This window comes from Macrobrachium rosenbergii, chromosome 15, assembly GCF_040412425.1.
Source record: "Macrobrachium rosenbergii isolate ZJJX-2024 chromosome 15, ASM4041242v1, whole genome shotgun sequence".
Lineage (NCBI taxonomy): Eukaryota > Metazoa > Arthropoda > Malacostraca > Decapoda > Palaemonidae > Macrobrachium > Macrobrachium rosenbergii.
The window spans coordinates 1158034-1177535 of record NC_089755.1 but is presented as its reverse complement, the minus strand read 5'-3'; the positions used below and the strand labels follow the sequence as shown (position 1 = coordinate 1177535).

General features: G+C 33.8%; 1 protein-coding gene across 1 annotated transcript in view; it reads left to right on the top strand.

Annotated features, from left to right (window-relative positions):
* LOC136846837 (DNA-directed RNA polymerase II subunit RPB1-like) overlaps positions 1 to 5010 on the top strand; it is a 49530-nt gene extending 44520 nt beyond the window's left edge. Inside the window, exons 4-5 of the mRNA XM_067118105.1 lie at positions 1 to 419; positions 4792 to 5010. The exon at positions 1 to 419 is cut by the window's left edge and continues 539 nt beyond it. Coding sequence (XP_066974206.1) covers positions 1 to 419; positions 4792 to 5010 — 638 coding nt within the window. The remainder of the gene's footprint in view (positions 420 to 4791) is intronic.
* Positions 5011 to 19502: the final 14492 nt, after the last annotated feature.

Sequence of the window (19502 nt, the reverse complement as noted above, 5' to 3'; positions counted from 1 at the left end):
CCTCCAACTACTACCCATTCACATCATTCCCCAGTACTCACATCTACTCCCCACAATACTCTCATCCACTCTCCCACTATTCCCATTCACTCCCACCAAGTACTCACATCTACTCCTGTCCACATCTCCCACAACTACTACTCCATCCACCCCACAACTACTCCCATTCAGTCCCCAACTACTCCCATCTTCCATCCTCTCCCACATTACTCCCGTTCTTCCACCAAATACTCCCATCCACTCCCCAACTATTCCCATTCATTCCCCAACTACTCCCATACCCATTCACCCCTCTTACTACTCCCATCCACTCACCTCCCTTCACTCCCACCCACTCCCATCAACTGTTCCCATACTCCCAGCCACTCCTTCGCTGCTCGTTTTCACTCCCCCTAACTACTCCCATCCGGTCTCCCAAGGTATATGGGACCAGATTTTGATGAAGTTTATACTCTGAATAATAATAATAAATAATAATAACGTTTTATTTATTTCCCTCTTCTGAGGAGTTGATAAAACTTTCCTTCCTCTTTCACGAACAATAATAGACTGTAGCTATAGAACATTCTCAGGTGGGAAAATTTCCATAATAAAAGTTAAGGAGAAAAATGTCTACGTTTCACCAACCGGAATCTTGAATGACTTCAGAGAGAAAATCATGAACTTTATTTTTCACCTTCTGGGGGAAAAGTTCCTTCGAGTTGGAGCTTAAGGATGAGGGGTGGGGGGCGAGATGGAGGGGGAAGGGGGCTTGAGCTGTTATATATAATATCGTCGTGGACTAAATCTTTCTCTTACTTCAAGTAGTTTTTATTTTGACGATATTTAAAGGTTCAGAGGAGATGGTCGAGATTTTTTAGATTCCAAGTCGTTTTTACTTTAGAAAATGAATCTTTCGTAAATAAATAAAGAAATAAATAGATAAAGAAATAAATAAATTCAACACTTTCAGTCAGTCTTCTTACGCCATTGGTACTAAGTACGCAATTCATCTCAATGGTCGTTTTAAAAAATATTGAATTTCCTCACTTAACTTCATAAAGGTGAGTTATATATATATATATATTTTATATATATATATATATATATATATATATATATATATATATATATATATATATATATATATATATATATATATATATATATATATATATATATATATATATATATATATATATATATATATATATATATATATATATATATATATATATATATATGTGTATGTATGTATGTGTTCATGTTTGAATGTATGCATAAAGTGAATGACTTTACGATAGTTGAAACATAAAAATGGAGATGAATTAATGAGCAAGCAAAATATCACAGCCAAACATATATAGCATTCAAAAGTCAGTACATACAAATTCAGCTTCATGCAGACCAAACCATTTAGTTTTAACGCTGTCTTTCTTCAAACAAAAGTCGGCAGCCATGACAGGTGTTTACATCCATCGACGCTATTATCGAGGCTCAATTCAGGCAAAAGGACTTTTCAGTAAAAACAAATAGTTTTATCCAATATCAATATTTACGATGATATCAAAGCCGCCAGCAGATGGCCGTGGAACGTTTCTGCTCTCTGTTCATTCCGGAGAGTATTTGTTTATTATTCTAGATTTTCATTCATTGTACTCCTCTTCGATTGCAAATGTGATTAAAGGTCGCATTCTCTCTTTCCAACCTGACTTTTGGTTATGCAATTCAACTACCTCCTAATCTGTCCTCAAAATCAGCAGCCTTTTCATACCAAACAAAAAACCTTTTTCATAGAAAATCCTTTCAAGTCAAGCCCCACTGTTTCCTCATATTGGACACGAATATGGGTCATCGCCCAGCCGAATGTTATCATCGATAGTCCAAAAGTATTTTCCGATGGCCGTGTAATTGAGAGGCCATTTTTCCGCCATCCTCATGCAGCTGTTAGTCTATTCTTTCATATTCTTTGACCCAATTCAACAAAGTCTTGGGTCATTCTTTTGCCTCCTCTCCCTCTCATATAATAGAGTTCATACTTGATATTCCATCTCTCTCTCTCTCTCTCTCTCTCTCTCTCTCTCTCTCTCTCTCTCTCTCTCTCTCTCTCTCTCTCTCTGGCACCATAAAGAATATCTCAGGAAACCTCCGTGTATCGTTTCAGCAGAAAACCTTCTCGGAACTGTATTTTGTGGTGTGCAGACTTCAAAGTGTATTATTATTATTATTATTATTATTATTATTATTATTATTATTATTATTATTATTATTATTAATTAAAATAGCTTTATCATTATTATCAAAATAGTTTTACCAGACCACTGAGTTAATTATCAGCTCTCACAGGGCTGGCCCGAAGGATTTGTTTTTATTTGTATTTTTTTTTTTTATTATGTCAATTAAATTGCATTTTTTTTAACTTTATAATTAGATTAATTTCAAATGTTGAAGTTTCACTGATCGATTTATTTCCAAAACCTGATGTTCGCTGCTGATGAGACTTTGAGAGAGTAAATGGCCCCTTGCAAACACAAGAGTGACTCATTGACTGAGTCTGTGAATGTATTTTAATAAAAGGTGTGGAATTTTTGTCACCTATACAATCGTGACAATTTTTTTATATGCAAATATTTAGCCACAAATGTCATTCAGTATCGAACCACTATACTTTGGGAATACCCTACAGACGAAGAATGTTATAATTGGTAAATGCTTTTGACCTGGCCAGGATTCGAACCTGGGCCTATAGTTAGAAACAACGATAAATAGATGAGTGACTTCTTGATAAGGCAGAAGCAATTATCAATTATCAATTATAATTTAGGGTAAGTCATTCCCAAGGTATAGTGAATTCTGTAATATATGATTTTGTTGCTTGATATTTGTGAAAGATAAAATTATATTCACCTTCTGTTGCTTCTTTCTGTTGAGCACTTAATATTCTTCGGAAGATTGAATTTCAAGTCAGTGGCCCCCTTGGTGGGCTTCTTCCATATGAGTAGGGTTCTTCATCATCTGAATAATAATAATAATAATAATAATAATAATAATAATAATAATAATAATATTATTATTATTATTATTATTATTATTATTATTATTATTATTATTATTATTATTATTATTATTATTATTATTATTATTATTATTATTATTAATATTTGTTACATGGTATTTCAAATCATGAAGCAGAATTTTATCTTCACGTGAGAGAGTCAGACTTAATCTAACATTGACATCGGGATTATTTATTGTGAAATAAACATACTTGATAAAAATATAAATAAGATTAAAAATTATAAAAATAAAAACATAATCGAATCAATGAAATAAAACAGACTTGGTAAAAAATATAAATAAAACATAAAAAACTAAAAATAAAGTTTAAAATCCACCATTTTGGTGCAACAATTCTCAAGACGGAGGAAGAGGTATGCACATTCCATGAGTTGCCCAAAGTTACATACGCTACCTGAGGTGGGCCAAACCAGGCTTTATGGCAAGCCTCCTGAGAGTGTGGCCCTAAAAAAGAAAAAATAAATATTAAAATGAAAAAGTATTATTTCGTTGAGGATTATTTTGCGCTCACGGTTATTATTTAAGGTTTACTTCAGTATGGAACTGAAATGGCTTAAAAAAAATAAAAAATAAAATGGAAAGAGGAATGATATGAAGCAGCCAGGTTTTGTTGAATAAAGGGTTTTTTATTCGGCAGGTCAGGTGTGAATGCGGGTATTTAAATAAACCTGATAAAAGATATAAATAATATAAAAATTATAAAAATAAATATATAATATATAGTATATACAGACTTATAAATATAAATAAAAGTAAATATATAAAAATATATATATATATATATATATATATATCAATATAGGTAGAATATATATTCCATAGTTATATAGTTATATATATATATGGGCCAAATATATATATATATATATATGTATATATAAAAAGAAAATATATATTAAAATGATAAATTTGGATATATATATATATATATACGGTTATATTTATATATTTATATATATATATATATAAAAAAAAATATTATAAAAATAAAGAGGAACGATATATATATACCAGGTTTTGTTATAAATATTTATATCTTCGGCAATATCCTGAATCCACATCGTCGTTATCAGTCTTCTTTTCTTGGGAGCAATCTCATTTTATATGATTATTTATATCCTGTATTTTCGCATCGAGTTCTCTTTCCCTCATATTATCCTCTATATCCTCTGTTATCGATAACCTATATATCATTTTTATTTATATTTTATTTATTATTCTTCCAATAATATATCCATGTCATTAAATTCTGTATTGATGTCTCCTTCTTGCAGTCATTTCGTCACTTGTTTCATGAGGTGCCTGAAGAAGCACACAGGACTGTATCCTGAGCCCACTCTATTTCATTTCGGCCCATTTTCTCACAAAAATGATCAAAACCTTCTGATTAGAGAAACTGACTCTGATGAAGCGACAAATGATCTGGGAACCTCGGAAAGCTGGTGTAAGAGAACTGTTTAATAAAGAAATGTGCTTATCAAACTGTGAGAAAATTATTGGAAGTATAGTGAAACAAATGGTATGAACAGTTTCTAGAGCAGAGAAAAGTGAATCCCTCCACAGACACCAATTACTTACACACACACACACACACACACACTTTGTATTGCATACGAGCTAAACGAAACGAGATGGGTTATCAAAATGCTTCCACGAGCAATAAAACGGGGGAAGGAGACTGGAAGTCCATCTCTTCCTCTCTGGAAGAGCATCTGGAAACCGCTGGTCTGACAGAGACATCAGGAAACAGAGACACCAAAAACAGACGCCAGGAAACAGAGACACCAAGAAACAGAGAAACAGACAGAGAGACGACGAAGAGGCGATAAAAACGCAATATCGGAAGTGTCAGGACCAGACGGAGGGAAAGCAAGGGAAAGAGATAAAGAGAATTGGATACTAAGATGCAATGGAATGGTTGTGACGGAATGGGATGGAATGGAGATAGATTGATAACGAGGGGAGACGGGAATTTTAAGGAATATAAAAATGCTGAATATTGTGCAGAAGACGTTTGAATTCATATGTTCGGTTATTGGTTGGGATATTTCGACTCTGTCTTGAAATGAACTGCTGTTGAAAATAGGCAGCCAGTTAATTAAACTCACGAGGCAGGGAAGGGAGGAAGTACCATTGGCTGAGTGTCGATGGATGTTTGTCCTTGATAATTTTAAATAATTTAAATTATTTAAATAAATTATTTAATTTAGATGATTTAAATAAACAATTTAAATTTAAATTGTTTATGCGAGAAACGAGCGTCGATCTTGTTTATGAATCCAGTCAGAGAGAGAAATGTGTTCATAGATTTCACCCATTCATTCGTGAGACTCCACTCTTCAAAGGGAAAAAACCCTTCGATTGGAAAAAACTTTTCAATCAAAAAATTTTCAAAAGCAAATACTCTTCAAATAAAACCCTTTTCAAAGAAAAATTGTTTTCAAAGGAAAAACTCTCCAAAGATAAAAATCTCTTCAAAGGAAAAAACTCTTCAAAGAAATAAACTCTTCAAAGGGGAAAAAATCTTCAAATGGACAAAAATCTCCAAAGAAAAAACTTCAGAGAAAAACTCTTCAAGGGGAAAAATTCTTCAAAGGAAAACTCTCAAAGAAAAATCTTCTTCCAAAGAAAAAGCTCTTCAGAAAAAGGAATAAATTCTTCAAAGGGAAAAAAACTCTTCAAAGGAAAAACCTCCAAGAAAAAAAAAAACTCTTCAAACAAAAAACTCTTAAAAAAAACTCTTCAAAGGGGAAACAACTCTTCTTCAAAGGAAAAAAAAGGAAAAAACTCTTAAAAAAAGGAAAACTCTCAAAAAAGGAAAAACTCTTCAAAAAAACTCTTGAAAAAAAAAACTTCAAAAACTCTTAAAAGGGAAAATACCCTTCAAAGGGAAAAAGCTCTTAAGAAAAACTCTTAATAGGAAAAAACTCTTCAACTGGAAACAAAATAACTCCCAAATTACTGGAGAGAGAGAGAGAGATAACTCCCAAATTAGAGAGAGAGAGAGAGAGATCACACATTTCGGAAGCAGGACATTAAATCCTTAGTGATCTCAGGCGGCAGAGCCAAAGGCCTCCTACTGACTGAGGCCTCTGGGGTATTTCATCCACTTCTATCAGCTACTAACTAGACCTTTGGAAGCTTGGAGAATTAAAATTTGGTTAAGACCATTTCATAGCCGTGGATTTTAATGCTGCCTTTTAATTATGGTTTCTGTCTATTCAAGGTAAAATTCCATGACTTATAGAACTATCCTGACATAGAATAGAATGATTACAGGCAAGAAAAGTTAAGGACATGAACAAAATAAAGAATAACTGGACAACAGATAAGTATATGTACTTGAACATTGATTTATAAGAAACAATTTCGTCATCAGGCAAAGGTAAAGGTATGAAATATCCATTTAATTCTTTCTGCTTCTTATGATGTCATGAACGTTTTGCCTTTATAAAAGTTCCCAAAAGTCCTGTAAAATGTGTCTGAATACCTACTTAGCTGTTATCTCCTTCCTCTTGGAATGTAGAAAAGTCTTTCAATCAGAAATGTAATCTAAGATTGACAGGAAATAATTTACATATGAAATCTATTCTCGACAATCTCTGCTAAAATAAATAATTTCTTTTTATCATTCATCCAGCAAAGACGTCTTCATTTTTCGATGTAATCATTTGTTTTATTCAGAGGCTGTCCATAGCATTATGCTGGAATAATAATTGTGTCATGTGAATATGATAAATAGTTTTTATGAAGATTGATATTCTGGGACATCAAATGTCTGGAGCGAAAACCAGAATTCTCTGACTCTGGTCGTTATTAAATTTGATCTCTCTCTCTCTCTCTCTCTCTCTCTCTCTCTCTCTCTCTCTCTCTCTCTCTCTCTCTCTCTCTCTCTCTCTCCTGACGAAATTTATCTTTAGGAATATTGAAGGAAATTATTCTAGACATAACTTGAAATCAGATTTGAAATCTGAGAACTGTTGTGACATAAGAAACTTGAGTAAATGATTTATGAAATTGTTGACATTTTCACTTTTAATTCTCAGTTGCTGACAGAGACTCATAATTAATAAAAGTCAGTTTCGTTCTGAAATGTGATGAATTTGTATATTTTCATATGGTTTTCGAAATGATAATTGTCATATTGCACGGAGAGAGAGAGAGAGAGAGAGAGAGAGAGAGAGAGAGAGAGAGAGAGAGAGAGAGAGAGAGAGAGAGTAAAAATAAGTTACAGTGCAGACACAGTGATTTACTTTAATAACATTGATCAAAGTTTATTACAATATGAATAACAATCTTTAATTTAATTTTTTTCAGAAGTTCTGCATCGTCTCCGTTTTGGTGAGTGTTAATACATTATTCTTTTATTGAGAAGTATTCGGTTTTATTATTAGTTTTTTTCAAGTTCTTTATTATTAGGTATCTTTTGGAGAAGGGGGGGGGGTGTTCTGACTATTTCCTCTGTGAATTGCTATTTATTCTGTGATTTGAACTTCTCACAAAATCTTAAGTATTCCTAAATTTATAGTTTTGTTTATTTTTGGTCCAGTGTGACTGGTTTTCTTATGCTATTATTATTATAATTATGAAAAATGTTACTGGATTTAATTTCTTATTTATTGATTTAGTAATATCACAAACACATTAATGTTCTTTTACGGAGTATTTATGAATTGCAAAAAATACTTTATTTAAATACTGAGCCATTCATTTTCCTTCTTTTTTCGCTCATCTTTACTAATAATTCACCATTTTTACAACACTAGGCATTCACAAATAGTTTCTTGAAGAAGCATTTGAGCATTCATTTGCAAATTTAACAACAGGTTCTGAGGAGGTATGAACGATCATCAATAGCATTTATTTCTTATTATTTTACATTATCACGACACTATAACTTTCCCAAAAGACTCTTAGTTCTGTACTCTGGCATGGGAATCCAGAAAACATTTTTAAAAATCATTCAGAGTTGAAACATCCCAGACTCATTGAGCTTTGAAAATCTCCACCAACCCCCATCTAAAATTTTTTGATAATTTTTGCTTTATTTGTCGATATTTTTTGACGCGCAATATATAGTTCGTATGGATCAGCTATTAAAGAATTGTTGAAGCACCTGTTGAAAATAATTAAATTAGGCTTTTTCAGAACTTGAAAACTTCGAATCTGATGTCTGTAATTTTCCACTAAAAAAACTAAATGGTCCTATATACGTCTTCAGTGTATTGCGCGTTGGAAATATTCCTTTTTTTTTTTTTTTTACGATTGTTGTTGGCTCGTCAGGTGTTGTTATATCCAGGGTCCGAGCGTGGAATGCATCCATTTCCAAAAACAATCAGCATTTTAGTCTGAATCTTGGACGCCAGAATCCGTTTTCAGAATCCTTTATGAGAGCTCTCAGAGTTTGAGCATTCATCATCAGAAAACCTGAAATGCAACTTGCAACAAACAATGGTTTCATAACGAGAAGGAATTTTGAGAAAGAATGGCTGATATCCTTCACAAGAATAGATATGAATCGAGGAAATACTGCCAAGAATATCCAATTTGCAAAATAACCATTCGACCGTGTTTGAATCAGAATTTTGCAAGAGATGCAGAAAAATAACCTTCACGCCATTTGCTTACAAAAGAAGATATTCCAACCACATCAGAGAGGCTGCACAGCCAATAAAAAGTTAATATCTCTAAATGGGCAGCGCTTAACCCCTGACCCCAACCCTCCTGGGAGAGGGATTAAGGTCCATCACAAAGTTTTGGGGAAAGAATTTTGAACTTTTATGCAAAGCTCAGCATCCATCTCCCACCCGAGAGAATCTGATATTCTGCTGAACCTCATTAGAGCTCCTCTCTCTCTCTCTCTCTCTCTCTCTCTCTCTCTCTCTCTCTCTCTCTCTCTCTCTCTCTCTCTCTCTCGGCTGTGACGGAGGATTTCCTGTTTGCAGACTTTCCACTTCATATCTGCTTATTTTTCACAACATATGTTTTGTACGCGTTTTTCTGTGATGTATCTTGGTGTCAGTATGACATTATGAATTCACATTCAGTTCATGTTAATAAGGTAGAGTAGAAACTGTTTAAAAACGTAAGATTTGAGATAAACAGAACATTCATAATGAGAAAGTTCAAGTTGGTGAAATTAGCCATAAAATCTGATAATTTTATTTACTTGAAAGAAGCCAGGTACACTTCGGTGCAACTTGAATCTAATATTGGAACTTACAAAGTTCCTAGACTATCAAGTCTTCACTTAACATGTCCTTGAGACTGAAGAGAAGGAATCACTGGAATCATTGTGATAGATATTTAAATGATAGACATATGTTTGCTATAAGTCTCTTTAGGGGAATTTGCACAAAATGTCCACAATATCTAATCAAGATGAAATAAACTTATTTTGGGAATCGTCAAGATTTTAATAATTAATTTAAGAACAAAACAGAATTTTTCCACGTCTAGCAAAAGATAAATGTGTTTGGGAATATGAATAAACAAAATTTATGTTCGGCCATGCCATAAAAGTAAAGCAAAGCTGAGACCCCTGTAGTGAAACTGCATAATCCATAAAAAAAATATTTTAATTACAGATAAACAAACATCTCGTAGGTACAAAAGACTAAAAACTTAAAATAGCATGTTTAAGAATTTAGTTTTTATCAGTTATATTATTTTTATTCTCTTATTATTATTATTATTATTGTTTATTATTATTATTATTATTATTATTATTATCTATTATTATTATTATTATTGTACCTGTTTAATGTAGGGAGCAAGAAATATGATCATGTTTCTTACAATTGAAAATAAAATTATTCCTTTATACATCCTGTATTATTATTATTATTATTATTATTATTATTATTATTATTATTATTATTATTATTATTATTATTATTATTATTATTAAAGAAAATACTTAAATATGATCATGTCTGATAATGACTTGAAATTCAAGCTCCAAAAAGTAAAATTCTTCCGTAATGTTTTTATACATCCTATACTTTTTATTATTATTATTATCATTATTTTTATTATTATTGAAAGATGTAAATTTTGCTAAGAGGGTATGAATCTAGCCAATTTAGTTCATGTACTAGTTAAATATGATCATGTCTGTTGTAAAATAATTCAGTATTAACAAACTTCCTTTTTCGTGAATGAAGACGCCAGACTATAAAATTAGATCATTCAACAAAATAAAGAAAGAAAAAATTAAATCTTCCTTTATGCATCCATCTAGTAGTTGAAGGGTTTTATACTCCAAAAAAAGAAAAAGAATAGAACTATCAAACAGAAAAGTAATCAGAATGAAATCATGTTTGGGGACATGAATGAAAATTTAAACTGTTTCAACTAAGAAAGGAAAAGAAACCATAAAAGATCACTTGTGTATTTCTGAATTATTATTATTATTTTTCCAATAAGGATGAAATACTAATCCACTTTCTAAGTTCTGATTGGTCTCTTTGATAAGACATCTCTTTGGGACGTCTAAAATCTTACTGAAAGGAGTGATGAGTTTATGATACAGGAATTAGATTTTAAGTATTTTGTTGTTTGAAACCTTTGCAGTGTTCATGATGCATTGCATTTCCAGAGTTTTTGCTGTTTAATACCAAAAATAATCGTAATAATATTTTAGACTGAAGTCATTTGTCATTGAAGTAACATCTAAACATTTGTGTATTTTATTTTTCCCATAAGGAAAAATCATGCTTTGGGACGTCTAAAAAAATGATATGAAGAAAAGTTTATTGTAAATCATCATTGCATTTAAGTTTTTTTTTCTCTACAAAAATAATAATTAAGACTGAAGTCATTTGTTGAAGAAAAAATCATGCAAAAATGATATGAAGAAAATTTTATTGTAAATCATCATTGCATTTAATTTTTCTCTCTAATTAAGACCTTCATTCTCTCTCTCTCTCTCTCTCTCTCTCTCTCTCTCTCTCTCTCTCTCTCTCTCTCTCTCTCTCTCTCTCTAACTCCTGCAGAATGGTTTCCCATTATGAAGAAACTTTGAGACTTCTGAGAACTTGTGAATGAATTTGAGAGCTTTTTCTCCGGCCTGGTGTTCATATGCGGCTTTCACTTTGGTCTTAATGGATTCGGAATCCTTCCTGTTGTTTTACCCACAAAATAACAGTTTCTTTTTATGGATACTTTCCTTTAATGTATCGTGACTGATGTGCATGTGGAAATAACCTCAAGCAAGATTACACTCATAAACACACACACACACAACGAAAGCGCTGAGTTAATGACTATTTCAGCACTGTGTAGATTATACCTGGTTTTACTAATGAAAAGAATTTTGCAAGAACAACTTTGAAGATGATGTTTGTTTAAGAAATGAAGACCACCGATAGAATAAAATTGTGATGAAATGTGAATTCTTGACAACAGACTCTGGTGCTTATATCAAAATCGGTTTATCGTCTGCAATTTGGATATTTTTGGTAGTTTTACCCTACTGTCCATCTACTTTTGTGAAGGATAACGGCCATTCTTTATCAAAATTCCTCCTGTTTGTTGCAAACTTTCATTTCATCGGCTTGTGAGGTATGATGAATGCTCAAACTCTCAGGGCTTTCATAAAGGTTTCTGAAGATGTATTCAGGCATTCAGGATTCACACTGGAATATTTATAGTCTTTGGGAATGGGAACAATAGGAATCCAGCAGCTTTAGATGCATTCTGCGTTCGGTCCGGAAGTATAACAATACCTCAGAAAGCAACGTGAATCATAAAAAAATATAAGGAATATCTTTAACACGCAACACATGAAAAACATATCATGGACCAATCGCTTTCTTCAGTAGAAGCCATAAAGCAGAGAGAGAGAGAGAGAGAGAGAGAGAGAGAGAGAGAGAGAGAGAGAGAGAGAGAGAGAAAATCTTTTAGACTCAAAAGGTCAGAACCATCACAGTGACCTGGGCATTACTCAGGCAAGGTCATTCGAATGACGCCGAATGCAAATGGGGGAAACTCCATTGGGTATTCAGGTGGGGCAGTATGGGCACAGGTGCCAGCCTCTGATTGGTCCATTTGAGAAAGCGCCTTTGGTGGGCCGATGGATTTTGGGACTCGAGATGTGGACAACGGGTTACGATTCAACGGTTGTGTCTCAATGTCCGGATAATGACGAATTCTCCTTGCATTTTAAAACATTTTTACCTATTTTATGTATTTTTATCTATTTATTAATTTTTATTTTTTTTTTAATAAGTGCGATCTCTTCCTTCTGTATTTTCCTTTACCTTCTCTTACTTCCTAATGAGCAACATATTCTTTGGAAGCTTGAATTTCAAGTCAGTGGCCCCTTCGGTGGGCTTGTTCCATATGAATAGGTTTCGTCTTCTGAATAATAATAATAATAAATAATAATAATAATAATAATAATAATAATAATAATAGAAACAGCGCACATAGTGAGAAAAGTGATGGACTCTAAGGAGGCAGGATGCAACCCGGAACCCCACACTATAAAAACCACCCAGTCGAATAGGATGACTGTGATAGACAAAAAAAAAAAAAATAAAAAAATAATAATAATAATAATGATAATAAAAATAATAATAATAACTGAGACGTTTTGTTAAGCAAAGATTCAGAGATAATTTCGTTCCTCGAATAAGTATTTTATTATTAGCAATATTTCTCAATATTTATTTCCTATGTTTCTGTTTTTCGTAGCATTCTGTCCCTCAGAAGGAAGATTTGATACCCGACGTTTTTTTACCAATTTCCTTTTAGTTTTTTTTCAAAGAAAACGAAATGAACTTTTCTACAAAGAGAGCAAGTTGTCTTTTAGTTTTTTTTTTTTTCACATCATCTACAAAAAGAAAAACAGACAATAAAAACAAGAGTGATAAAAGTTGTTCTTTGAAACTTTAAAGAGGGTTCTCTAATCCTCACACGTAAAGGTATATTGCCCTTTTGTCTTTGTTTCTTGCTGCGTCACTCTCTCTCTCTCTCTCTCTCTTCTCTCTCTCTTCTTCTTCTTTTCTTTCTTCTTCTTCTTTTCTTTTCTTATTCTTCTCTTCTTTCTCTCTTCTCTCTTCTTCTTCTCTCTTCTCTCTCTCTTCTTCTTCTTCTTCTTCTCTTCTCTCTCTTCTCTCTTCTCTCTCTCTTCTTTCTTCTTCTTCTTCTTCTCTCTCTCTTCTCTCTCTCTCTCTCTTCTCTCTCTCTCTCTCTCTCTCTCTCTCTCTCTGCCACAGTATTTGAGCGCATTAGCCTAGATTTCACCAGTAATGATTTAGAATATAACATTATACATTACAACCATGCAAATGTTTCCCATGAAATTCCCCAAATAAAAAAAGGACCCAATATTCATAATGTACCACATAACTTCTCATCAGCTTTCAGATTCAGGTTGAAATTGGAGTTTAATACGGTTTGCATTTCATTAATTAAATCGCGAACGAGTGAGTTTTAGGTTAATGAAACGAAAATTCAGTTTGGGAACTCCAAAAATGATACAGAATGAGTAACTGCATTCGTAGAGACAAATTATAGTTTGTGATATTTCCACCAGTTCTGCAGAATCACCAAGTTGTCTCACTCGTGTTTTTGTGGATCAGTTCGTCGGTAAGGACTGGGTTCTTTGTCATGTTAGAATGGGAGTTTTATTCCAGGAGTTTTGTCTTGGCTGCAACTAAAACGTTGAATAGTTTGCCTAGCTCAGTTGTGGAATTTTCTGATCTCCGAATGTTTAAGCGAGGAGCAAATTCGTTCCTGCTCTCTGCTGCTGCTGCTGACGTCTCCCGTTACACCTTTAAAATCTTCTTTATTCTCAATTTCCCTTCTACTGTAACACTGAATGACATCATAGGTCCCAGCCCTTGGTCTTTGGCCTAAATTCTAGATTCTATTCTGTTCTATAACCAGAGTGGCCGGGTGCAGTAAACGAATTAGGTGAGTGCACTTCCGGACAGAGACTATTCTCTGGTTACAAGTCCAACCGATTTGGGAATATTGCAATCTCCTGTTCGATTCGAAAGCCTCACACGATGCTCAGATCCTTTGCCAAGTTCCTGTTATTTCGGTCTGACAGAACTCTGCGGAACAGTAAGGAAAACCCACTCGTGCGCGACAGTTAATAACTGTTAGTAAATGGTTGTATGTTCTTTCTTCGAAACGCATGGGAGCTAACTGCGCTGGCTGAAAATAGGTATTGGAGACAAATACCATTAACATGGGCACGCACACCAGTTCGTGCACAATGTGTGAATGAGTAAAAGGGAAGAATTGATGGGGATCTAAATGATCAAGTTTTGGGTATAAATGGAAAAACGTTATTGCCCGTGGCTTTATGAATTATTGAGTTTATTCTCCCATACTCGCTTGTTGTTATTACTATGCCCTTATTAACTTTCTTTGATGACGATGTAAGCATATTAGAGTTCTCTCTCTCTCTCTCTCTCTCTCTCTCTCTCTCTGAGAGCGTATTTGTATGGGAACGTACTTGTTGCTGTATTTAATTTAATTCATTCTTACGACAATTTACTCTGAACAATTACGTTAAGCTACGTTTTAAAATTTACTTTTGGAATTTAGGTAATCTAATACCTAGCTCCCGTCATGAAAAGTTAAATAGTGGAAAGGGTTTTCAGTTTACTATCAAGATTTTTCTTTACAGTATGTTTTACGTTAGGGTGCAAAAAGAAATGGAATTTCGCTCAGCGAGCGAACGATGACAATTGGAACGGGGTATGCGGGAGAAGCAGTTCTGTTGGCTGCTGGTGACATCACTCACCTCATACACAGTACTCGATCAGTGATTTACAATTTAGGGAAAAGAACACTAAAATTTCCTGACCGAATGATTGGTACCGATATGCAGGCTCGAATTATTTAACTTAAAACATCAACAATGCCTTCTTTACTTTACTTGAAACATTAAAATAAACACTGAACTGTATCTGGCAGTCTTGGAATTGTGGGAGTTAAACAAAGGGACCCGCATGTGCCGAACGCTATTCTAGGAGTTGTCACACGAGGTATTTCTACAAACACGAATTTTCGACTTCACTGACAAAGGAATTATACACTTCCTCTGCTGTAACTGTTTTCGAACAACACTCTTAGCTAACTGTTCACGGATCACATGCAATAAATCCCTGGCAAAGCACTTCCTAAATTCCTAAATACCAGTGTTCTGGTGTTACCAACACCTCTGCTACACTGCTTCTTGCAACACGGAATTTTGCTGGTATTTATTCTGCGTCCCTAAATTAAGAACTCTTTTTGGCGCTCTCGCCTCTATTCTATGATAACTAGAAATTAGCTACAAATCACTTCTTTTAAAACACTTCTTCCTTATCTGTTCCTAAAGTATTCTTAACATTATAACAATTGTAATAATAACCCTTACCTTGTTATATTTAGCTTCAGTTCTGTCTCCTTTTATCTTTTGCCTTGCGAATAATGGAATCAAATTACTTTATTCTTCAGTTCATCTCCCTTCCTAGTCTAGTAATAGCGAAGCTAATTGTATTAGGGACTAGGAAACCTGACGAGATCGTCACTGTTATGTTCTGACTCCGGTTGGAAGAGTTAAATTGAATTTTTAATGTAATTTTGCCTTGGGGCCAACACCTAGATCTGAGAACATAAGCAGTAAATTAACTAATAATATGACTTACCTTGAAATTACATCTATTCCAAGAAAATGGGAAGGTCGCCTTTCAAACCAGTCGGTTAGATTAAATTAATTTATTTACAGATTTGCAACTAGAAATTAATATGGACAGGCTGGCAGTTCAGTAATCAAGGCACATGCAGTGTGCCATAAAAAAAAGGGTAACTACAGCTAGCAAATAAATAAATCTGAGGAGGCTACAGCCCTACAAAGAGTTTGACACGAATCCTATAAAATATTTCAGACTAGCTGATAAAATTATTTTACATTAGCACAACGTTAACGCTTGAGGGGCATAACACATGGCCCTTATAGACTGTCGACTGCAGAAGTGTTGCACATGGCAAGATGGAATTAAGCCTTCTAAGGCAATTGTTTCACAAGGGCAGGGGCAGAACACGGAGAGCCAGAAAACAGGATTCTTATTGCATCTGTGCATGGAGCTCGCTTGCAGAAGATGGGTTCAGGCCACTCTTTTAGAAGTTCCGACATGTGGCCAGTTGGGGGGAGGACAGAAAAGCACCAGACTTAGTGCAGTTAAGAGTGAAGCGACCTTCCACTTCGGAGTGAGAGTGAGTCAGGTCACGGCGTCATCCCCTTGATTCTTGTGGCGAGCACAGGACAGAAGTACATCTGAAAGAAGCAAATAACAACCAGCACAAAGGTCAAAGGGAAGTAGGTCTTATAGTTAAGACTAACTAAGGGTCAGCCTAGTGGCCCATTTACTATCATGACCTGTCCTTGTGTCCTAATGGCTTTCTGTCCCCCCGATATCGTATGATATTGGGGTAGGATGCCTACATTCTGTTCCCCTAGTTGGGGTCTCCCCAGCCGCCATGAAATTTGACTTCCTAGCTAACGGGCTGAGAGATGAATGTCTAAATATGTAATATTTATACATATATATATATATATATATATATATATATATATATATATATATATATATATATATATATATATATATATATATATATATATATATATATATATATATATATATATAATATATATATATATATATATATATATATATATATATGTGTGTGATATATGTATATATATTATTCAAGAGGCAAAAGAGGTGATTGCGCCTACTCCTTTGTCTTATACTAAATATCACTGAGAAAATCATAATATCCATTTTTAACTCTTAATTCGATCAGCATCCATTAAAGAAGCCATATTCCACAAAGATCTCCTTTAGATGAATAATAAATAAATAATGAAAAGTGAGTGATCAAGATAAACAATTCGTCCCACTGAATTATTTATTTAAATCACAAGAGGTTTTCTGTTTGTGTCTCAGAAACTGTCGTGTTAAAATATTTTTTGATCAACTTTATACTTTTTTTGTGAGACATTGCGTCATGTATTAAGAGACTTACGGGAGAGCTTTCAGAAATCTCCACCTATTTTCTGGCTATGAGGATTTTTGGAGTGACGATGCTGGGGTTTATATGTTTATTTCTTAATTATAAGATAATAGAGTATGGGATTTCCATAAATATATTTATTGTCGACTAGTCTGCATGCTTACTTTTACAATCAAGACATCGAATTGACGAAAGCTCACCATATCCAATTGGTACAAATTTGCACACTGTAGAATTTGAACTATCGAAACAATTTTCCAAGAAGTAAATCATATATAAAATAGTAGAATTTTCTGGTAAAAGCTTTAGCTTTTAATGTTTTACCAAGACTCTCTCAGCTTCCTTAAGCCTGCAACTTGTAAGAACTTCCGCAGGAAGGTAAATAAATAAGAGAGAAAAAAGGCAGAAGAGTTTGTCATATTCTTTTGAAGCAAAGAACGACATCGTGTGGTGTCTCCTTGAAGAGATTTTTCGCCTTAACTTTTATGAAGACTTTTCCCAATCATTTTTGAAGCAGCGTCAATATTCTTTTTCGGGGAGGTTAAAACAAGTTTTGGTGTTACACCAGAAAGGACCTGGAAAGAGGAGGCTTTAGTTTAGGAAGAAAATATTTGCAGAGAAACCGTCACTCTGTCGCACCCGTCAGTTCCTTTTCATCATCTTTCGCTTCTCTGGAAATTGTAGACATTCAGTGTTTTTTTTCAGATACAGACATCGATATCAAGCTATTGACCCATGTTCCCCGTAAGGGGGTAGTGCTGTCAGTGCACCTCACGCGGTGCACTGTAGGCAATTACTTAAGGTTCTTTGTAGTGTCCCTTCGGTCCCTGGCTGCAACCCCTTTCATTCCTTTTACTGTACCTCCGTTCATAATCTCTTTCTTCCATTTTGCTTTCCACCCTCTCCTAACAATTGTTTCATAGTGAATTGCGAGGTTTTCCTCCCGTTACACTTGTCAAACCTTCTTTACTCAATTTCCGTTTCAGCACTAAATGACCTCATAGGTCCCAGCGCTTGACCTTTGGCTAAATTTTATATTCCATTCCATTCCTATATCTCCCTGAAAATTGTTTAAAGATTCCTATACTTTTCATTTTGCCGATGCACCAAACTTTGAATTGTAAACAATATAGATGGAGTAATGTCTAAAATAATATGTGTAGAGGAGGTGGAGGGCAGTGAATGGGTTGGAAAATGAGTATTAAATTTATTTAATGAATTATGGAAAGGGCAGGAGAGAGCAGATATCTGTAGGGAAAAGTGGAGACATGATATCATCATCTACAGCAGAAACACATTGGTGGGATAAGAAGGCCCATTAATGTGCTCAGCAAACTTGGAATAAATCGTATGTCTATAATTTATGTATATGAAGCATAAAATGAATTGATACAAATATCATGATAAAACTGAAAATATTAATTCAACTAAGTGAATCTGCCAAAACATTAAATTATCTACAAGTCTGGTAAAATAATTTTAAATAAATCTTCAAATACACATTTTTACATCTACTTAAGTTTGATGTTAATGTAAACATCTCTCTAGACCAATGGTCACCAAGCTTTTGAACCCAGATTTCCATTACTAAACGAATGCCATGCATTCAGTGAATATATATTGAGTGATACTCTTTGTAAATATCACGGAAACATCATTTATAATACATTTGTTATTAGTGGATGAAATTGCACAGCTATAACAAGAGGGAAAGGAAAGTACGAGTGAGATTATAGCTAAATGGAAAACGTTTTCAACTTATTAACGTTATCATTTTCCCTGATCTCTTTGAGCTGAGAATGATCTGCCAACAGCTGGGAAATGTCTGTTTATATAATATTCTTTAATATTCTTGAGTGCCGTGTGCTCATGCCTTACTGAGCAGGAGAAAAAGTGTACAAAATGCTTTCTTTGATTCAAAAACGTCTGAAACTCGTATATAAGAGAGAGAGAGAGAGAGAGAGAGAGAGAGAGAGAGAGAGAGAGAGAGAGATTGATATTTATAGCTGATTTATTGATAGTTCCCAATAAATTACTTTAAGAATTCAGAATGCCAAAAGTAAGAAAATTAAATAGAAAATTCATTGTTAAAAATATCATTAAAAGCGTCTAGAGAAAAAAGCCTCAGGTGAATAAAAAAAAAGTTAATTCAGAAAAACCTAAATGGGCATCTAATGGAATGAATTAGTATTCAGGAAAAAAATACGTCAGAAAAATGCAAATGTAAATTTGCCTAAAATTTAAACGAATTTCCATCTACTCATTTGCACATATACGCTTTTAAGATAAGATACATCATTTAAATCTTAATTCCAATATTTAATTAACAATTTAAATAATCAATCGAACGAAAGGTTCATAATAAGCAAGAGGTTGAAAACGATTCAGACAGAGAAAGGAAGTGACTGAAGTGAGAATAT